Here is a 21,862-nt window from a genome sequence, read left to right as displayed (position 1 = left end):
ACACGGTTTAATTAGGTAATTTTAAAAAAAACGTGCACAAACCAGAGTTGAGACTTACTTCCTGATCACGTGGTTATACTGTATATATCATCTAATTTCAATTTGTTATTCCTTCATAAAAGTGTTTCATCAAATTATCACTCATCAAATTTGACAGTGGTGATGTATTTCTGCGTATTACTTTATCTCTCGTTCAAGGTCTGAACCTTTTTCACAATAGTTTATGTGAAAATCTGTTTTTCACCCAATCAGAGTGGATTAATTTTTTAACTTTCCTACATATTTCAGTTTCAAAAGAAATTTCAAAGAAAAAAAACAGGCAATATTAAATTTGAAATGTTTTATTGACAAACATACACTTGCTATAAAATAAAATGAACCGAGTGTTCTTTTCCTCTAAAAGAAGATGCAGTGTCCAGATAGAGGCAATAACACACAAGGGAGAGACGTTCAGCTCTGATTCTGTGGAGGCAACACTTGTGATAGAGGCATTCAATACAAGAGGATGAGTACATTGTTTATCATCACAATATGGGAGAATAATTAACAGGGAAGCAGCAAATCACTTTACGTCATTGGTTTACCTCATGGATAGGGGTGGAAGACAGCAACAGGCAACAAGGAGAGGCTGATCCATTTCAAATGGGTTTTGCTGGTATGGAATTGTGTTTCAGGTCATATCACACATTACTATACATGCATGATTCACACACACACACACACACACACACACACACACACACACACACACACACACACACACACACACACACACACACACACACACACACACACACACACACACACACACACACACACACACACACACACACACACACAAACATACACTAGCCCTCTTATTCATTGCTTTCAAGGCACTGATTTGGATGCAGTCAATCTACAGGAAAAGACACAGGCTTAACGATTACAGTGAATATATTTAAAGTATATTGAGCAAGTATAATTAATAACATGCAATCTCAATCATGTAAAACTAACGATAGATAAACAACTTCTGTGACTAAATCAGATGCCTCTAAAAATTCTCAAATATACCAAGATGATGTACAACATATAAGGAAGATAAAGTCAAGCTCATGAAAAGTTAAAAGCCTACATCAAACTCACACTACTCTATCTGAGCAACTGTCACAATAACTTATATATGTTCACCTTTCATGCAAAATTGTAAACACAAAACACAAAATGAATAAGAAGGTGTGATGATAAGGCATTATAATGGTCAAGCTACACCAGGTCATACAACCCAAACATCTTTACGTCACAGTCAGAGTCACATGATCAACGTAGAGGCAGGAATAATGAACCAACATTTTGAGACCGATGCAAAGACAGCTGTGTTCAGTTTATAACAGAACAGAATGTGCAAAGGCTTAAGCAGACTGATTTCTTGATTAAATCCATGCTACACTTATTTAAAGAAGTGTACAGTTAGGGGGCACACATATTGTAGATTATGTGCATGTGATGTTGTGTTACTCAGTCCACATAGGTCCAGTTTTGCTCTCAGTAACATCCATAAAGCTATATGTGCATTTCAGGGAAACACAGTTTTTCCAAAGCTCAGAGGAGATTCCAAAAGTTTTCCAGAACATTTAAGAATGTCATTCCAGGTTCAAGAAATCCCTTTGCCAAATCATTGAAGGTGAGATTGGGGGTTCCAGTTCAAAGGCAGGTCATCATAGTGTGGTTGGCTGACCTCTACCTGCATACAAACAAATGGAAATACATTAAAAGTTGGCCCACATCAACATGACATGGTTCCTAATAAGAAGAAGTTTGCAGGTCATTACTTTCTGTCTATTAGACCATTGAAATAATAATTTTTCAATAAGGAAGCATATTCTACAGAATTACTACTCTTTATATTCTTTATTTGTAGTAGCAGCTGTTGAGAAGATATACTAATTTTATGTATGGTTGCTTATTGTAATATTCAATGTTTAATTAGTTTATCATATGTGAGTAAAACATTATACTAATGTGATATTTTGCTATTGCTTGTATGATGATAAAAATCTTTGCAATCTATGAAAAAAAATGCCCTCGCAAGTTCTTTTAAGTGAAATTAAGAAATGATGCAATTTCTACATGGAAAACAAAAAGAAGAAGGAGAAGAATGTAAATGCAAAGAATCTCATGTAATTATGTAAATGTATTTTAATAAAACAAAATTAAATATGACACATTTCTGAAGTACCTCTTTAATAATTTGTGAGATATGACAACAGCTGAGATATTGAGTCTGTTTGGGGTACGGATACAGTCTTCTGAATACCAAAACCAAGTGAAAGTGTGTCAGAAACAGATCAAATTTGGTGTTTAGGCCTTTGAGATTTATCATTAGTAAGCTATGATAGATGCCAACTCTTTGCAGCAGTAACCAAGCATGCTGCTACCAAAGCAAAAAGAATACAGGTACTGGTTTATTACAGGTTATGAAATATGTTTATTTCACACACTGCAACAACACTTTGCTAATATTTCACTGCTGTGTGAGGCTATGTCAGCTATGAATGCTAAGGTTAGAAGTTCATGCTAAAATTAGCCGCTAACAGTCTAAAACCCTACCAGTGTTACCACAAACTAAATGACACTCAGCTTCAGACAGCATGGATTCTCCCTGCAAATTCCATTACAGGAAAATAAGCTGCAATTTTTCTAGGGGGCGCTCTAGAAGAAGTCCTCAATAAAGGAGTATTGGGTGATATTAACACATATTTATAGTCATAAAATTGTGCGTGTGTGTGTCTGTGTGTTTTATCACCTCGAGATGCGATGTAACACTCATGACAGCTCAGGAGTCCATTTCGAATCCGTACGTCAGTCCCTGCAGTTGCGTCACCCAACTGTCCTTTGCACACTCCACACTGAGGAAGATAACAGTCAACCCTGTGTCGTCTTTTCTATGGATGTATTCAGCCTTTAGATAACTGTCACTCGTACTGCTAACTATAGTATTGTGTTAAAGACATGTGCGAAATAGAATAATAAAGTACCTTGAAACACTGCATGTGGAAATAAAGTCCTAGTGTATCGATGATCATGGCAGCTCCTTTTCCCAGTGGCTGAGAACAACCAGAACATAGTCTCTTCCCACTAACACACCTACACACACACACACACACACACACACACACACACACACACACACACACACACACACACACACACACACACACACACACACACACACACACACACACACACACACACACACACACACACACACACACACACACACACACACACACACACAACAGTGGGAGTAAAACAGACAGGCCACTCAGGAACAAACTACATCCCCACATTAAACCACATTAAAGCATCTTTACTCCTTGAATGCTTTCAGAGATATTGTGTGTCTGTTTGCTGGTACCTGCTGGGTGAGGGAGGCTGAGGTGATGAAGGGAAGGACTGCTGTTTGCTCATTAGAGTATTATGTGATTCAGACCTGTGGTTGAAAAACAAAATTTTCATGAACATTAGTGTCAGGAAAGTACCTTAAGTTCAAACACAGAATGTGTGAGTATTACATTACACTATTTAATTGTTAAAATGCCAATATGTTTGACTGGAAATGTATAGTTGTCTCATAACATTTCACCATACACGCATTGAAATATCCTTGCTGTAAGCTGAAAATAAATACAAAGTCACATGCAACTCTATAAAAACCTCTTTATTTACATTCAGTATAAAAATGCAGCAACGCAAGGCTAAAAAGACACAAAAGCGCTTGAATACACAAATACACAAGTACACACACACACACGCAGAGCACCATAGTATACCTTTTAACAATCTCTGTCTGGTTGAGCTGGGGGTTCCGGTCCAGAGAGGCCGTCTTCCACAGTTCCTGTTTCTTTGAAGGTTCCCTATCACATGAAGAATCTACGACACATTTCACAACACAAGCTTTCATTAACCTCTGAGGAACACACGGTTAATGTGAGATTGAACAAAGAACAAGCACACAAAAGTGGAGCTGTTCACTATTCTGTCTGCGTCTAACCTTGGACGAAATGCAGCTTTGATGGATGCTGATCCTCGTTCTCTGTGGGGTTGCTTTGGCCAGTTTTCTCCAGAGGAGTGTTTCCGCTTTCTGTGTTGCTTTCAGGAGCTTTTATAGTCGTCCCTGTTTGACCCAAATGGTGGTTTAAAGCGCCGGTGGGAGTGAGAGGCATTACGGTCTCCTCCAGAATCCTTCTCTCCTGCACAACATGATAAAGATGATAAAAACACAATATATATAAACATGCTTTCAATGTCTTGTGCTTGATTATGTGTCTACCTCTTCGTTGTGTTTCCTCTCCTCCTCCTCCACCTCTAGCTGTGCTTTCTCCCACTCCTTTTTCAGCTTCTCCTGTTCTCTCTGGTATTGCTCCTGTAGAAGAACATTACGCTCTTTAAATATTGTATGCACAAAAACACACATGTAACACACACATAAATGCATATACGTTTATATACATATATAATACACACAGTCAGTACAGTGTGTACCAGTACATTCTTGGGGCCATGCGCATACACGAAATTCTACCAGTTTACCTGTAGGAGGCGCTCCTGCTCCTGCTGCCAACTTTCCAGGCGCCTACGCTCCTCATTGGGGTCCCAGACCCAGTGATTAACACGTTTAGCCAAGTTCAACATGGGGGTCTCAATCTACCCAGACCCACCCAACAATCAAACACACACACACATACATACACACACACATTTACGAAACCCAAAGGACAGAAAGAGAGGAAAGGTGAGAGGACAAGTCTGACTACAGCGACAACAGCGACTACTGGAGACAAGAGGAGCAGGACAGAGTCCAAATGTAGGAATGAAGGAGAAAATGAAAAACAATAAGTTGGAGCTGTTGGGAGATACTCACAGTGACGCTGCTTTCTTCAAGACCCTCTGCAGATAAAGATGTACAAATTTATTTAAACACAAAAATAAAGAGAATATCTTCAGGCAAAACAATTGTATGAATATGTCTACTTCTTACCTGTGACAGTGGGGGAGTATTCCTGCATGCTGCTCGGTGATGCAGCTAGCCTCTCAGATGACCCCAAAGCTCCATTGACCTGAAAGTGAAAATCTAGAGCTAAATGAAAAGCATTAACTAGATCTGTTATTCTTTACCTTTCTCTTTATAAATCTGTAAATGTAATGGTGTTTTTTATTGTTGCAGCCAATTTAGCGCAAATCAAATATACAATACCTAAATGCTCAGCTGTTACGGTCTCCTGAGTGAATATTACAAAAGTAGTTGGATTTTTCGCTGTGTTTTTCACACAGGCAGTTGCTGGCTTTTGTTTATGGAAATGCAATATTAAAATCAACCTCCTGAAGTGCCGCCGACTTGCTTTGCATTGGCCGTTCATTACAGCAAACAGCTCCTCTGTGGGATCAGCTCCCACCTTCTTTCCTCTCATTTTGTATTGCATTATTCCATCTGAGACAAATTTATCAATTTAACTTTGTCCTCTACGTTCTCCTTTCTTCTTTCTGTTCTGCTTAGCTGCTGAACTCAAACTGCTTAAAGCAACAAATAATCTCTTTTGCTTGCTTTCAGTGTCCTGGGTTTATATTTTCACCAGCTCATCTCTTGAATGACTGACTGTCATGTCTCAGATGTCAAGGCTTTCCAAAGACATTTGAATATACAGGATGGAACATTCATACATAATTCACATCTATAAGAAGTTTTTTCTTTACATCTGCATATCCACATGTGAAGTCTGCTTGAAAATGATGCATATTACCTCTCCATTACTTGGAACATCTGGGTGATGTGGCTCCACGATGGTCTGTGTGAGCTCTGTCACGATAGTTGTCGTGATGATGCAGTTTCGTCCTCCAATCAGGGAGCTGATAGCGGAGCCGGAAGACGGGGTCGGCTTCTCCGTTTGCGGAGATGGCGGCTGCTCAGTGGCCTCTTCATGGGTCGACGGCTGATCGGTGGGAATATCTTTCTCCGCCGGTTTGGAGGGAACGTCTTTCATCACCTTTGGTGAGAGCTGAGCAGAAGTAGCCGGGGCGGAAACGGGTAAATCATCCATTGGTTCTCCGTTCACTCGCACCAGCCCGTCCGTCTGAGTGGGATGAATGCATTGAAGTTATGATTAAAGGATGATTTTATTCCTCTATGTATTTTTTTATTTATCTTGTGTCGCAGAATCACAGATGTCATTTTTAGGAGTTAGCCAAGCCTTGACAAGCTCAGTTAATGTTTAAGACAAAAATTATATTTCCTATCAAAACCTTAACCAATTGGGCTGTTAAAGAATTTCTTACTTGTAACCGCAGAATAAATTTAACATAGCTTTATAACTCATCAAGACGTAAAAATGTTAAAACCCTTTACTTCAAACATGAGGTCAGACGATGCTGACTTGTGTCTGTCAGATATGGAACCCGCACCTTGAAAGGTTTCTGTCCTGGTTGTGCAATCCTGGGCTGACAGTAGGGCTTGGCTACCAGCAGTGGGACAGGTCTGGGGGTCACTGCAGGGGAAGGGGGTGTATGTACAGGTGGTGTGGTGTGAGGTTGAACTTGTGCAATCTGAGGCGTTGTGTGTTTGGGTTGAGGCAGTTCCTGATGCGAGGTTGGTGACTCTGCCGGCTTGAATTGACATCCATTATGCTGCAGCGACTGAAGTGACGCAGTTTCTGACTCTGTGACCAGGTTGAAGGGACTGCTGGGTAATGGGCAGCTGGAGGAGACAGACACTGATGTGTCTTGGTGAACAGTTGTTTCTGTCTCCATCTCTTCGGGGTTTGTGGGTGTCTGGTCTGCTAAAAGAGCTGGTTCTGATTTGTGCAGAGGTTCTAACGTTACGTTTATCAGTTTTAATGATTCAGGCAGCTCGTCTACATGATTTGGGTCCTGTTTGGGCGCCGAAGTGGATCGGGGCAGTTTTAGGCTGTCGAGTGTTGCATCGCTGATGGTAAAACGAAGAGCGTAACGCTGTAAAACCATGGCGGCCTCCTCTGGAGTCGCAGCATTCCTGTAGTCTATACACAGCTCCGCCTCCCTGCGCTCCCTGCAAAAGACGAGCCACTCAGAACACTGGTTTGGAACATTTGTGTTACATTTTTGATTGAGATCACCCTTACTTCTCCTCCACAATCTCTTTGTAGGTTTTAATGCTTTTCCTCTTGTTGGCATCACTTTCCTCCTCTTTCAACCTTTTCTCCAACTTCTTCCTCTCTTCCTCTTTCTTGATAAGTTCTTGTGATGCGCTGCGGCGGCGATTCTTCCAGCGAGCCAAATCCTGTAACGAGTTCACAGGTACACAGCATTTATATTTTCAGCCTTGTGCAACTTGAACAGAGAGGACAGCTTTCTGGTTTCTTACGTCTTGCCAGTGGTCCTCATCCTCCATAAAGTTGTTGTACTGCTCATGCATGCGCTCGTGTCGTGATTGGCTCAGTGGCGGTAAGTAGCCCACCTCTTCTTCGTTGAGTATGTCGCTCATGCTAACGCTCCTAGTGAGGAAAAAGGATAATCTTGGATAAATTATGGAACCACTTGATCGAAAGTTCTCCTAATTTCTCAAAGGCAGCCAAAACTTAATTCAGTTAATATTTTGAGTGCAAAACTTTAAGCACGTACACTGAAAGCTAGAGAAATCTATAATAAATAATTAATAAGGACAAGGGAGAAAGAAAAGCTTTTTCAACAGCCACCAAAATAAAATTGGTCTGCCAGTAATTCAATGAAGATGATTGCAAAGCAAGACATTATACACAACAAATGAGAGCCCACTGAACCTAAATACTACCCTTTATTATTTTATGGCATTTTTCTTGGTGTTTTCTTCGTATGGTGGATTTAAAACAGTTGTGTATATATGATCTCTCATATTACCAAGCAGACACAAAAATATACTCTTTCTCAACTCAACACAAGCACCAATGAAGCAACAAAGCAAACATAAACTTAGTCTGGCAAGCAAAGCACATTCATTCATCTTATTAGTTCTGTATTCTGTATTAGATTTCCGTGTTTTTAAACCAAGATTCATTCAAAGTGAAACTCAAAAGCAAAAGATGCGAATTAAAATAGATATCAGTACAGTAAATATATAATGATGCAGAGAAATGAAGAGAATGTTAGTGCCTTGGACTGCACCTGAAATTGAACGTGCACAGCGTTTCTATTATTAGACATTGTTAGCATGCAGAAGCTCATCTTCATCACACTAAAGGACTTACTCAGTCTCCTCAGACATAAAAGCAACTCGCCGGCTCATCCTAAAACAATAACAGAATCAGGTGAGTGGTGAGGAAATATTGTAAGAGGCAGGAAGTCAGTGTCTAAAACCTTTACAGTAACAATAAAGAGTTTAGTCACTTTTTGGCTCTTCATCATTTTCATTCTCAAATATCAGGTCAAATAAATGGCAGCGCAAACTATGAATAGCGGAGTGATGAAGACTCATGCAGAAAGAGCTCAACAGGCATCTCACATCATGGGAGGTAAATCATCATCCAACCAGAGGGGTTTTTTTTGTGGTTCATCCTTCACATCCTTCCTTCTTTCCTTCACCTCTTCCTCAACTCTTCCTTGCACAGTCTTCTTTTCAAGCTCTGCTTTTGATTTAGAAGTTTGGGCGTCAACAGGAGTGGGTGGAGGGGCGAACAACGGAGACGAGACAGGCTTGTTCACATTTGAGACAGCGGGGTTAAGGGCAGTCATGTGTTCGTCTCCCTCTCCATCCAAATCCTGCCTTTTTCCCAGACGCTGGCTCTTGGGGAGGGTTGTGGTTTTGGTGAGTGGGGACTGAGGTTCTGCTTGCACTGCAACAACGCTGCTAAAATTCATCGACAAAAGCCAAGATTAACAGGAAATACAGAGGATTCCATTTTCAACCATGCCACACTTCTGAACACACCCCAGTTCAGCTTCAAAATGATGCTTCTTATCACATAAAAACGTCAGGTCACCTAAATGACATGAAATCTATTCTCTCATTTATGTAAACTTGCTGATGTCTTAGGGTTTTTTTCTACTGATGTTGTAAAATATCAGTAATGTCTGTGATTGGTGCCTTCATAACGCTGTAATGACAAGCAGCATCTCTTACCAGAAATTATAGGTGTGTGTAGTTCACAGATCTCAGTGCATCATTCTAAAAATTAATCCTTGTGTGTGAAGGAAGTATTAAACTGCTGGAGTAGCTATATAGAAAAAGTAGTAAAGTTATAGAAATAAAATTCCAAAATACTGAATATGAAAGAGTTAAAATGTTAGAGAGCATTTGCCTTGAGATGATTCTGCAGTAATTCATACTTTAAATACAAAGAAAACATCCAAACACAGATTGACTCACATTCCAAACCACAAAAGCCATTCCTTACAAAGTCAACAACCTGTGAAAACAACAACATCCATAAAACTGCCAAACCAAGTCCAGAATCTGCACTCAGAGCAAAAAACATCCAACAAATCAGTCTACCAGTCCTCTCATATGCAAATACAAGTTCAACCAAAACAGTCACAGCTGACAAATCACTCTCAGAGGCGGATCGATGTTAAAGCATGCCAACATAATTCAACCTTAATCCTTTCCAGTGACATACACGTTGTTATTTGCAATGGTTGGCACGGCAATCACTCCATTCCAATAGAGGAAATACCTTTCATCGGCCAGCTTCTCTGCAGATTTAGGTCTGCTGTGCAGAGGCTTCATTGCAGACACCGGGGCAATGCTATATTTAATTGCTCCCGGTACTGGCAGGAACTGATTAACGGGCTGATTTGTTCGGACGGCGCTCTGTTTCTGGTGCGATCCAGTCCTGCGAGCCATCATGTCGTCCTTCTCAAGATCAGGCAAAGGCTCGTTTTCCTCATACTCGTCCTCATCTTCATCGTTCCCACGTTCGCTGTTCCACGTCGCCCTGATCACAGTCGCGTCTGGATGAGGTGGAGGTGATTCCATGGGAACTCTGGGCTGCTGATGCTCCACTCTGTCAGAGACACTTCTTTAATTAAAGCAACTAAAAATCTGGAAATTTCTTTGTGGATGCAAACCACATTGAGCTTGTTAGTGCCTCCTCACACCATTAGGTAGTTGCACACAAATCTGAGCCTACCTGACATTCAGCTTCCTGTTCTTGTCTGCCTGCACCTGCCTTTTACTGCGAGGAGCAGCATCAATTGTAACCTCCCCCTGCGAGCAGCGTTTGGTGGCAGGCAAAGGCAGGAATCGATTGTAAGTCACCATGGCAGAGGTTTGTTTATGGAAAACCCCTGTCCTCCGTGCCATCATGTCATCTTTCTGAAGATCTGGCACCCTGTCCTCTTCCTCCTCTTCCTCCTCCTCCTCCTGTCTTCTCTGTTCATACTGAGCTAGACGTGCATCCAGCTCAGATGGAGTGGAAGGGGTTTCAGGGCTCCATGGTGGGAGATCGACAGGTGGAGTGGTACTTTGATTTGGGTCACCTTCGCCTACCTGGCTGTGAGAGCATCACAGAAAGCTCAAACCACAGCGACAACCACAAATAATTTGCATCAAAGCTACAACTCTAGTCGTAAAATCCAAGTGTGAACGTGCTGAAGCGAAAGTGAAAGTGATTCTTAGCCACGAAAAAATGAAGATTAGGAAATACATGCAAAACTATCATGTGGGAAGTTTGGATTTCATGCAATTTAACAAAGTTTGTGTCTGCCCGCCATGAAGACATCCTAACGTGTTTCTTGAGATGTTATCATCCTGTAATAGTCTCTTACTGTTTCAACTGCATTCAGATGCCATTGTGTAATAACAGGGAAAAAGAATGGGACAAATCTCAACCAAAAAAGTATGTTTTGTTTTTTTTTAATTACATTAAGTTTCTTCTTTTAAAAGAAAGATTTTGATGCTCTAATTGCAGAGTTTAACAATCTCTTTGATTCTAAATGCCCTTTTTCACATCTTGTGGCCATTTTGGTGGAGCTGTGTCATCAACTAAGGACTAAAGACACTATAAAGACCAGCTAAAATGTCTAATATTTATCCACTGCAATTTCACCTCACTTATCAGCTGATGTGATGCTCTACTGATATTTCTGCGATGAGTTGGTATTACTGAATCGATCTAACTCTACCTGTGGGGTATCAACAGTGCATCCACCTGTATTTCCTCACACAAACTGATCAACTACATAGAGAGGTGAAAACAAACTACTAATTAATTCATTTAAATGCCTTTTTCCCCCCAAAATGACACCAGCAAGCATTAAAAGTTGGCGGCTCCATTGGGTCCCCACTAATAGAAGACGTTGGGTTCCTGTATTTGGCCCTGTCCATACCTGTGTTCCCGCTCTGAAAGCTGGGAGCCCAGGCGAATGGTAGGCATGGCTACGTCTGTCTTGGAAAAGAGTCGTCTTTGTACCCCTGTCTCCACCCCTTCACTTGAAGTGGCCGTGTCTATTGGCTGCTTCATCTCAGTCACAGCCCCAAAGGTCACTACTTTGCTGTGACCCCGTCCAGCTTTTGCTGATCCGCTGAAAGGACTTCCATAATTTTTCTCCAGACAAGCCTGACACATAGGGACTGGGCTAGCCTCACTGTATACAATCTCACACACAAAGACAGATGCACGCGCACACGCACGCACACACACACACACACACACACACACACACACACACACACACACACACATGTACACATCACACAACACAACAACCAGCAAAAGAGCAGGGTAGAAAAGAAATCATGAGCAACTAGACACAGTTGATCAGATTGTGGAGACAAAGAAAGGATGAGGGGAATGATGAATCAGACAGGATGTGTGGATGGACTGAAGAGGACAAAGGATGGGGTTGTGTACTTAAATCCCTTCAACTCGGACACATTCATGCACACACGCAGGGCTTTTTGTCTGTTCTAGGTAGCCAAATATTCCCAGTAACCGCTCCTCCTCTACCAGCACAAACAAATCTTTCTCCCTGCTAATGACATCACTGCAGAAAGACAAAAACAAAGGCGAAGCAGTGCTTCTCATCGCCAACAGCTTTATCTGCACACATTGTCTCATCCCTCACACTGACCAGTGCCCTACTTTGTTTGCCAAAGAAAACTGATGAAGACTGAAGTGCATGAGCGGCAACAATCGACTGCAGCAAATTAAGAATTAATTAGATAAATCAACTTATTTCTGATCTCTTGCTGAGATTTAGATAAGAGGATTTCTAGTCTCATCATGTCTCCACAGTAAACATGAAGCTGATAACAATTCACAAACAAGACACACAGCAGTGTGTAAGTGTGTTGTACTGCATGTGTGTGTGTGTTGTGTTTGAATCAGACAGTGTGTCTTTAGCACCTGGGTTCAGTCATCTTGAGTCTCTCCCACTTCTCCATATCTGCCTGGTTGATGGTGGCTGAAACAAAGCTCATTGGTCCATCCCTGAGAGGGCGGGGCCTACCCTGAGCCCGCCTCTGAGCCAGGTCATCTATATGTTTATTAGGCATCACCTTAACCTTTCCCTCTTCTCCCTCTTCCTCCTCATCCTCCTCTTCGTCATTGCGAGGGGCGGGTCTGAGAAAGGGATTATCTCTGCGTGTAAGGATGTCACCAACCACTTCCTTCTCACTGTCCAATCACAAGACCAGGACGAACAGCCATCACACAAAACACCCATTTCACATTAAACCACAAGGGGTCACACACCCAGAGAAAGAAAGAGTGTGTTTAGCAGTGTGTTAGAGCAAACGGAGGAAAAAATCGACGACACACACGAGCACAAACCGGCTAACCTTGACTCCTTCTCTTGAAGCGTTTTTTGTGAGGCTTGTCTAATGCCTTCCCAGCGCTCTCGATCTTTGTCGCTACATGTGGGCGGAGGTACAAACTGATGCACCTTGGGAGGAGCGGGACCCCGATGAGCTCGTCTGGATGCCAGGTCATCTCTTTGAACATCAGGAACTTTCTGCACTTCTGCCTCCTCTTCTTCATCAGAGGGGGAATCAAATGCAGATTTCTGACTGCTCAAAAAGTCATTCTCACAGCGAAGGATGATGTTTGGGGACGGTGACCTCACCCCTTCTCCTTCTATTGAGGGAGGGCTGGTGTTGTAGATGGGATCGTAGAGCAAGGTCATTTCAGAAATGATTAAAAATCCATTATTGCATCTTGCGAGCAGAAGCAGCAGCGTGCGATATTCAGATATGACATGCGTCTGCAGTGACTACCAAGGTTCCATTCGTTAGTCGTATTTCACATGCAAACAATTTACTTGAGCCCCCTCAAAAACAAGCAATTCAACACCAACTGCACACCAACACTGGACCACTAAAACCTCATTAATAGCATGACTCATTCATACTACAAACACAGCAAAGGAGCAAGCAATTTGTTGATAACCACAGTTTCTCAAATTAAAAATCCAAACCACAAGTCAGTCTTAAATTATACTTCCAACAACTTTTAGTAAGCATGATCAAAACTGCTAAAGCACAACAGCAGCAGCTCTCAAGCCTCTCTGCTCTGACCTGCTGTAGCGAACAGCAGCAGGCAGAACTTTGATTCCTGCCCGCTCCAACTTCTGCAATCTTTTCTGCTCCAACATTTCCTGGGCCATCTTCTCATTGTCCAGTTCTATTTTTTCTCCATTGTTCTCAGATGCCCAAGTGACTGTCTTTGGTGATTTTTGGTTTGGGCCAGGTCTTTTGCCTTGTTCCGGAGTGGTCTGAGCGTGACTGGGGAATGGGGTGTAATGGCAGGGAAAGATTAGGACATGTTGGTGATTTACTTTTTTTCCTTTGGCCCACTCCTTTGATTTTTCATCGGAACTCTTCATGACTTGTGTTTAAAATGCACATTAATAATTCATGGATTTGTTCGTTGATTACCTCCGCTGCTCTCCTTCCTCCATGTTTGGTTTTCGCCGAGGATTCGGGATGTAAGAACTGGCGTTGGTTCTGTTGGGAAGAAACTGGTTGAAGGGAACTGGGCTTCGTAAATCACTGTTGGCTGTCCTTCTGGCCAACATGTCATCCTTCCGCACGTCCGGCCTCCTGCTGGCATCGACCTCCGAGTCGCTCCCTCGTCCTGTGAACCAAAGAATGCCCAATAATATGTTAGATGCTATTATTAACTGATCCCAGGACAATACCTTTCACAGCAACTTTGGTATTTATGACACACACTAGGTGTTCTGTGAGTACTTGACTAGTTATTTCTTCTCACTGACAAAAAAAATCCATCAGTAATATGTCAGTGGAAAGTAGGATCAGTGTTTTAATGTAGAAGATTTAAATTAAATTAGTATTTAAATTAAAAATTTCCAATCCTTCTCTAAACAATCTTAGAAATCTATCATGTAGTTTGTGTATAATCAACCAACAAAAGGATGTGTGAAAACATAACATTAATAAAAGAACCAATCAGAATCTTGTGATACTGTCCCCTAAAACACACACTGACACACAGAAAAGAATTTGTCCTCAGCCTCTGTCCCCACATCTAAAATGCTTCTGATACTTCGGCTAACAGCTGGGTTGCAGATAAAGTCAGGTATACACACACACACATACACACACTCATACACAGTGGCTAGGAAGGTCAGCTGTTCACAGCATGCCAGTCTGGCCAAAACACACCAGGGTTCAAACCCCAGCATGTCAGAAACTCAGTCACACTCACGGATGAATGGTTTTGTGTTGCAGCTTTAAAGGAATAGTTTCCATATTTGCTGCTGATATTCTGAGAGTCAGGTGAGAGGATCCATTATATGTATGCATGGGGCTTGTGTCATATACCAAATTGGAATTAGAGGAGAATAACTAACCTAACTCAACATTTCCAGATAAAAAAACATTTTTTTGAACAAACCATCACCGTTGCCTCGATTCACCACATCAGGAGACGGGCAGTGCTGTGAATGGGAGCCAAAGGAGTCCAGACTGTCAAGACAAAAGAACAAAAATGCCCTGACTTAACACTCATGTGCATTCGTATGTTTGTGTGTGCGTTGACAGACGTCTCTCACCTGTCTAGTGAGTTGTCGCGAGTGTGTCTTGGGGGAGAAAGCGACTCGCTCCTCTCAGAATCCCAGCAGTCATAGCCGCTGTCTCGTACGCTGCGCTTCTGTGGACTCTCCCCTCCATCCTCGCTCTCCTACAATTACACATACCAAAAAAAAAACATCAGAAAAACAAAAGAAAAATTGCACAAAGTTGGAAAAAGTGCTTGTGGAAATTTACTAAGAGAATTCATGGGTTCATAAAGGAGTCTAACTGCATGAAGAAATAAAAGTATGACCTCAGGTGTTTGCTCACTGTTTTGCACAAAAAAAACCTAAACAACTTGGTAAGAAACATCAATGAATCTTAATCTAATAAACATCCAATTGATCAATGCAGAACATCTGCGGAGAAAAGCTTCCTTTTAATCTTACATCCTGTTTACATCTCTGCAAGAAATAGGAGCAGCTGTGGTGTAACAAAAACAAAAACTTGTTTACCTCCTGTCGCGTTTGTCTCTCCTGCACCCCAACAAAGACAGGAAGTAAACAATCCATCCCCCATACCTCCTTCACTCCACTATCTGTCTGTCAATCTGCCTCCCTCTCCTCCCCCCTACCCCATCCTGTTCTCTTCACAGGGTCCACTCACCACTCTCATTTGAGCCAGGAGCCCCTCAAACTCCTTCAGGTTGAGAGACGGGCCGCTGTAGGAGGCGCAGCCGCTGGCAGCCTTCCCGAGCCAGAACACTGTGTTCAATACCTGAGATGTATTGATACTGGATTAGATGCTAAATACTCTCAATCAGAAGACTAAGTGAGAGAAAGGAACAAAAACTACTCACATTTTTTAGTTTGCGGTTGCAATCAGAGTCCCTGATGGGAGAGACACACGTGTTAATCTTACATTATTACAATAAAATGAAGTATAGAAACACGCACACCCAAACACACACGTACAAACACGTCTATTTACTTGAGGTTAGCTCTAATGGAAGTGTCCTGCAAGTCCCCAGGGTCAAACAACTGGGCGCCCTTCAGCCCCAACTCCTCGCAACCTCGCAGAAACACTGACAAGTTGTCCTGGAAGAAACGCAGAGGGACCGCATGACAGTAAGAGCTTTACAGTTTGATCCGAAGGTTTAAAGAGCTGAATGTCAAATATGTAAGTGAGTTCTTACCAGCCCTGCAATGGGGGTGGGTAGTCTGTTGATCTTCTTGACCAGCCCTGGTTTGATTGCACTCAGCAGCCTGCATGGAGGAGGGGAGAGGCGGTGATTTATAGGGTCTTAGATGAGTATTTATGTATGTTGTTGCGACCTCAGACATCACAAAGTGAATGGGAGTCATGTCACAGGCTTACTCGCATAACAGGATGCCATTCTCCAATCCGCTGCGGAAGTCTTTGTCTCCGAACCTCTTCCCTGTGACAGCCTGGGGATGGAGGACAGGAAGAGACAGATGTAACGGAGGTGGACCGGACCCACAGCTGCAAATAAAACTATTTATTCTACTGATTGTGTTCGGTCACTTTTAACCTTCATGACAAGATGATGTTTTGTTCTACCAACTCCAAAACCCCCCAGAAGCCTCATTGTGCTGCCGTAACAGACTACGTCAGATGACATTACACACACCCAGTTCAATCTTCAGCCAACATTTTTCGTCAGCTTTGGTAAACCAAACTGTGCTAAGCCCCCACTCTGTTTTGCCAAAATGCCTCCGCATCCCTGATTTGGACCCACACAGTTTGCAGTTTGAGTGAGCCATCACGTTAATCTCAATCCCATAACCAGCACTCCAATTTGTAGTCCGTTCTGGGCAGACAGGAGAGGAGGAAGAGGAGGAGGGATGAAGGAAGCTAACAGTGGCTTCTGACCAGAACACCAACCCACACACACACACACTCTAATAACTGGAGCTGTTGTATAACCAGCAGCCAAAGATGAATCGAAAAGAAGACAGGTTTGACTGTTTAGACGTCTAATCCAGATTAGTGCAGATTACAGTTAGCACCCAACTGCAAACACACAAACACACTTTCTCTGCCTTCACTGCTCATAAACACGCTACTACATAACACTGAACATTTGAGGGAAATTGCTTATCCTCCTCTGTTGTTGCTGTTTCTTTCATGAAATATTTATGATTTATATTTACTTAGGTGGAGCTACAATCATGTGAACCAGGAGCATCTACAAAAACAGCTTCCTATTCCTGTTATATAAGTGAAGACCAGATGTTTCCCATTGGCATCTCTTTCTTTTCCTTGTCTTTCATCTTTCTTTTGCCACACACACACACACACACACACACACACACACACACACACACACACACACACACACACACACACACACACACACACACACACACACACATGCTGGCATATGTCATGAATCCAGGACACAGCGTGGTCATGTATAATTTACTGCCAAAGGAGAGTACTGTACTGTTTTCAAAGAGAGGGCAGAAGAAGTGTTTTCTCTAAGTTCTGCGTGTGTGTATGTGTGTGTATGTGTGTGTGTGATGCAGGACACAGATAATGGGTGGGGGTGGAGGTGGTTAATGACTATGTATAAAATGCAAAAACTGAAACACAGAAACCACACATTGACGCTGGTGGTGGGAACACACAACTGTTAGAGCTGAAATGAGGATGGCTTACAGACACACATGACTGTTGAAGGAGCGTTCATGACTCGTACAAAAATCAAGCCAAAGGCCTTGGGGGGTATTTCAGCTCCGGCAACAGTAATTCGACCCTCCCTGGCTCCCTCCGTCTGCGTGAATGGCAGCAGCAGCTACCATTTAGTCCTGGAGGTTAGTGAGTGGGGCTCGTAAGTAGGGCAAAGTTTCATGTTCTTTTATTTTAACAGCTGTAAAAATGGAATTAAAATGTAAGGATAAAAGATGAAGACAAAATTATGAAGTACATCAACTGCAGCTGCACCTCATGTATTCATTGCCTCTCACAGTAAAGCATCTGCCTGGAATTCATACTACCTGTGTTGGATAAGAAAGATGTTGTGGAGGACGCTGACACAAATGACATATTCTCTTTTTTTTCTATGATAAAAAGGATTTGTATTTGTATTTGTGTTACCAGAGCATCAATTCTTATGTTATCATTTGTTTCTGCCCATTTTGCACATTAACATTGATTTCGATTGACAATAAACTTAATCTGGATCAAATTAGTTCACCCACGTGATTTCAGATACCCCTCATGCATCAAAACGATAGCTGCTCAATATTATTTTTTTTAAAAACACTTCCTGTGTGTAATTCCAGGCAACTAATTATACCGTAAATCTGATAAATTAATTTCCAAAAGATGACAGAAGATGACATTGTAGAGATATTATAACATTAAATACCTAACTTTAAAATGTGCATAAAAATGAAGCTGTACTAACTAAAATACTTAGTTAGTAATAGCTGATTTAAATTGTTGTTAAAGATACAATTTAAACAATCATAAAGTTCAAACATCTGAAGTTCTTTACAATTCAAGTGAATCTAAGTTTTAAAAATATAAAGTTTTTACCCACTCTTTGACCCCTCTGCATGTGCACTATTCACACCCGATCAATCACACACGATGAGGCACAGACAGCTACGACCAACGTCATGTCAGCGCTGAGGCCTCTAATGTGGTGCAGACAGTCAATGTCCTTATTATTTCACATTTTTTCATACAGCATTTGATCCAGCATCCCTGCTCTCACACTCATTCACACAGACACAGCTGGCTGTCTGGGACCATCGGAGTTAATCTGCCCTCGACAGCTGAGACATCTGGCATGCACACACACACACACACACACACACACACACAAACACACACACTTGTGCAGTTCGTCAGACACATTCTTTCATTTACTCTGTGTGACCCCAACTCTTGCTATGCCATGCATCCTGGTATGAACGGAGGTTAACGAAGGAAGCTAAAGATAACTTTGTTTTTCTATGAACCTGTGCAACTTTAAAACTCTTACGTCACATCCAGGAGGGTTTAAAGCACCTTTGGCAGAGTGCATCAGTTGTGAGACAGTCTAATCCTGCGTTGTCTCGTCTATAAACAGATAATTTTAAAAAAAGGTTGTGGTTGTGCCAGTCTAATGTTCTGCTCCGGTCATGTCGTGATATATAGTCTACTGCCCCCCCTTGGAAACAGTGACACCTGAGAGCATGTCCATATTATGTTCCCATAGTGACCAGTGTCACCCAACCTGGGCGTGTCTGAGGCAAGTGACCAGTATCCTGCATAGCTGATCACCATGTGTGTATGTGTGTGTGTGTGTGTCTGTGTGCATATACTTTGCATACTCTTACAGACATGTCAATTACACTGACTGAAAATACTGCGTGGAGGGCAGGGTGGTGTGGTTATCCATGAATCATCCCCACCTGTGAGAGGATGAAAATAAATCCCTAGAAATAGACGGAGCCTGACCCGTCTGAAAATAACTGCAGAATTAAGCGACAGGAAGACGACGAGGAGAAAGGGCGACAAAGCAGAGACACCGCATGAGAGATTAGACGGTAAAATTTACCCCGTCTGCTTCACCCACTGAACATGTCCCCAGACAACCATTTTAAGATATAAAGTGTTAAATGGATTACCCCAATTCCAAGAATACTGTAAGCACAATTAAGTGAAAAGGGAAAGTGTTTGTGTTGTGAGTTAGTTTGACTTACCAGAATGACAATTTTAAGTAATATCCAGCTCTGACCAAATCAATGAAAAACTACAGTGAAGTACATACATACAGTATATAGATGGTCAAGACGATAGGATGACAGATTATTCTTGTCTGAGATGTGAGGGAACTATTACAAGAAAAGAGAGTAAAACTACTATTTTCCGCACTATAAGGCGCACTGGACTATAAGGCGCACCTTCACCGAACAGCCAATCCAAAATTCTTTCCATGCATAAAGCGCACTGGATTATAAGGCGCACCTTAAACGAATAACCTATGAAAATTAAAGGCTTTCAGGTGTGCCTTATAGTGCAGGAAATACTGTATATATGTTAGTTTTTGAAATTCTCACAATTCTGTTGGAGTTACGTTTCAGTTTCTGTAGTCCTTCATAGCAGGATCTCGGCACGCAGCGCTCAAACGTGCAGCTTTGTGTTTTATTTTTGCCCTGAAAAATGCAAAGTCAGCACAGTGTAACACCTGTAATAAATGTATGTTGGGTGAGGGAGGAGGCAACCTTCGCCTGCATGGTGTACATACGGCATACACCCCCACCCCCTCTACTGTCTACAGGCTGCAGCATCTCATTGTAAATGATTAAGTGAAAAGTAATTAAGGTTTGATTTATCGACTCCAAAACTAATTGACTGTCATACATGATGAACAGCTGATTCTTTATGCAGAATAGTTTGCAAAGGTTTTTAAACACACCCGTGTCCTGTGTTGAGCCTCGTAGGTAAAAATTAGAACAGAGAAGCAGAATTAGAATCAGAATTAAATTCAAATGAGATTTTCAGTCATCCATCCATCCATCCATCCATCCCATACTATCTTGTGTGTGACAAGCTCTGCTGACATAAAACTATTTTGCATCACACTTTATGTTTTCGCTTCCAAACTGAGTATGGGTCTCCAGCTGGCTGGTAGCTGGACGGCAAATTGAGAAAAGATGAGATCTATAAAAATAGGTCACAACGGATCTCCACGGGCGAATCATGAAACACAGCTCGGGCTTATAGCAGATGAAGATGATGATGATGATGATGATGATGATGATGATGATGATGATGATGATGATGATGATGATCGACGCGATGCAGCTAAAACACACACAACATAATCTCATGCGACGGGATCAACCACTGGTCCGGTAAGCTGTAACATCTCAAACTCGACTCCTGGCCCGGTTTTTCATAACCATGGCAACCGGAGGAGGGGGGGGGTGGATTTAAATGAGAGCCACACGTGCGAAAACTTTTGACTCGCGCTCGTTGACGCGAGCAGCAGAGCGGTGGTCCCACACGGTGAAACGGCACTGCGTCGTCCCGACAACAGGTGACGACGAACAGGAGCAGTACGGCTGAATATATTGACACCCATTGCTGTTCCCGCTGTGCTGTAACAGCCGCCCCCCCCCCCCCCCCGAGCTTCACTCCTCTCACCTCTATCCATTTTTGCGCCTCCTGAAAAGCCGGTTCGGGCTGGTTCGGCCGTTCCGAGTCGTCTCGAACCGAAGCATCTCTATCCGCTGAGGGGCTAGCCATTTTCGGATACGGTTATCAGAGGAGTCCCGGAGCTCAGCTCCTCGTCAGTCCGTTATCCTCCTCCTTCTTGGGTTCGGGTAGTCAACCGGCCCGCAGCTCCTCCAGCAGCCGGTGCGGAGCGCAGCTGAAACGCTTCTCGCCGCAAAACGAACCAAGCGCTAAAAATAATGGTTCTTGAACGCCGCCTGAACTGCGCGAGGCCCGCTGCCGCGCGACCGACGGGACGTGAACGCGCAGGAAGGAATCTATGCGGGGGGGGGGGGGGGAGGATGTGTAGAATGATAGGGAAGAGAGGGGTGGGGGGTTGCGGTACATGTCCCGTTATTCCACAGCCCCGCAGCGTGTGGAGGCGGTTGTTTGGAGAAGGAATCAGAGATGGAAAACACGACTGAGCGAGAAAAGGGCCATAAAATAGTGTTAGAAACACAACTAACACGACTAGTTAAGCGTTAACATGTTGTTACTAGGATTAAACATGTCAGTAATAGCACATCTTCAAATTAGGTCACAATTCATAATTTTCAAAATGTATTTATTGGAAAGTATTTTATGTAAATCTTGGATTACACCGTAATTTAATGTAAACTTATTACTTTTACTCTCTCCCTAAATTTTTTTTTAAAAATCCTTTTA

At 42.4% G+C, this 21,862-nt stretch overlaps 1 protein-coding gene across 3 annotated transcripts; it reads right to left on the bottom strand.

Annotated features, from left to right (window-relative positions):
- Positions 1–325: 325 nt before the first annotated feature.
- Positions 326–21,435, bottom strand: LOC137600132 (LIM and calponin homology domains-containing protein 1-like). 3 transcript variants are annotated; one of them, XM_068321556.1, is made up of 31 exons: positions 21,128–21,435; positions 16,340–16,410; positions 16,158–16,227; positions 15,953–16,059; positions 15,822–15,852; positions 15,629–15,739; positions 15,004–15,131; positions 14,847–14,917; positions 13,865–14,063; positions 13,505–13,711; positions 12,770–13,078; positions 12,336–12,605; positions 11,317–11,574; positions 10,119–10,481; positions 9,663–9,992; positions 8,492–8,836; positions 8,238–8,276; positions 7,379–7,508; positions 7,137–7,294; positions 6,442–7,063; positions 5,784–6,113; positions 5,024–5,102; positions 4,907–4,932; positions 4,576–4,689; positions 4,316–4,408; positions 4,037–4,235; positions 3,816–3,915; positions 3,401–3,475; positions 3,021–3,129; positions 2,789–2,891; positions 326–1,726 (listed from the first exon to the last, which is right to left on the bottom strand). In XM_068321556.1, the coding sequence occupies exons 1-31, from the start codon at positions 21,227–21,229 to the stop codon at positions 1,701–1,703; spliced, it is 5,175 nt and encodes a 1,724-aa protein (XP_068177657.1). In that variant the 5' UTR covers positions 21,230–21,435; the 3' UTR covers positions 326–1,700. The 3 variants fall into 3 exon arrangements, with proteins under 3 accessions (XP_068177657.1, XP_068177658.1, XP_068177659.1); XM_068321557.1 differs by lacking the exon at positions 4,576–4,689; XM_068321558.1 differs by lacking the exon at positions 11,317–11,574.
- Between the last annotated feature and the right edge of the window lie 427 nt (positions 21,436–21,862).

This window comes from Antennarius striatus, chromosome 8 (assembly GCF_040054535.1).
Source record: "Antennarius striatus isolate MH-2024 chromosome 8, ASM4005453v1, whole genome shotgun sequence".
In the NCBI taxonomy this organism is placed as follows: domain Eukaryota; kingdom Metazoa; phylum Chordata; class Actinopteri; order Lophiiformes; family Antennariidae; genus Antennarius; species Antennarius striatus.
This window is presented reverse-complemented; position numbering and strand designations above follow the sequence as displayed.

Bases quoted from the DNA above. Each gene is read 5' to 3' on its own strand.
- LOC137600132 (XM_068321556.1), bottom strand. From the start codon at position 21,229: ATGGCTAGCCCCTCAGCGGATAGAGATGCTTCGGTTCGAGACGACTCG. The intron at 14,918-15,003 runs GTGAGAGACGTC...TTGTCTTGACAG, and splicing joins CGCGACAACTCACTAGACAG to TCTGGACTCCTTTGGCTCCC. The intron at 13,712-13,864 runs GTAATCAACGAA...CCCATTCCCCAG, and splicing joins GAGGAAGGAGAGCAGCGGAG to TCACGCTCAGACCACTCCGG.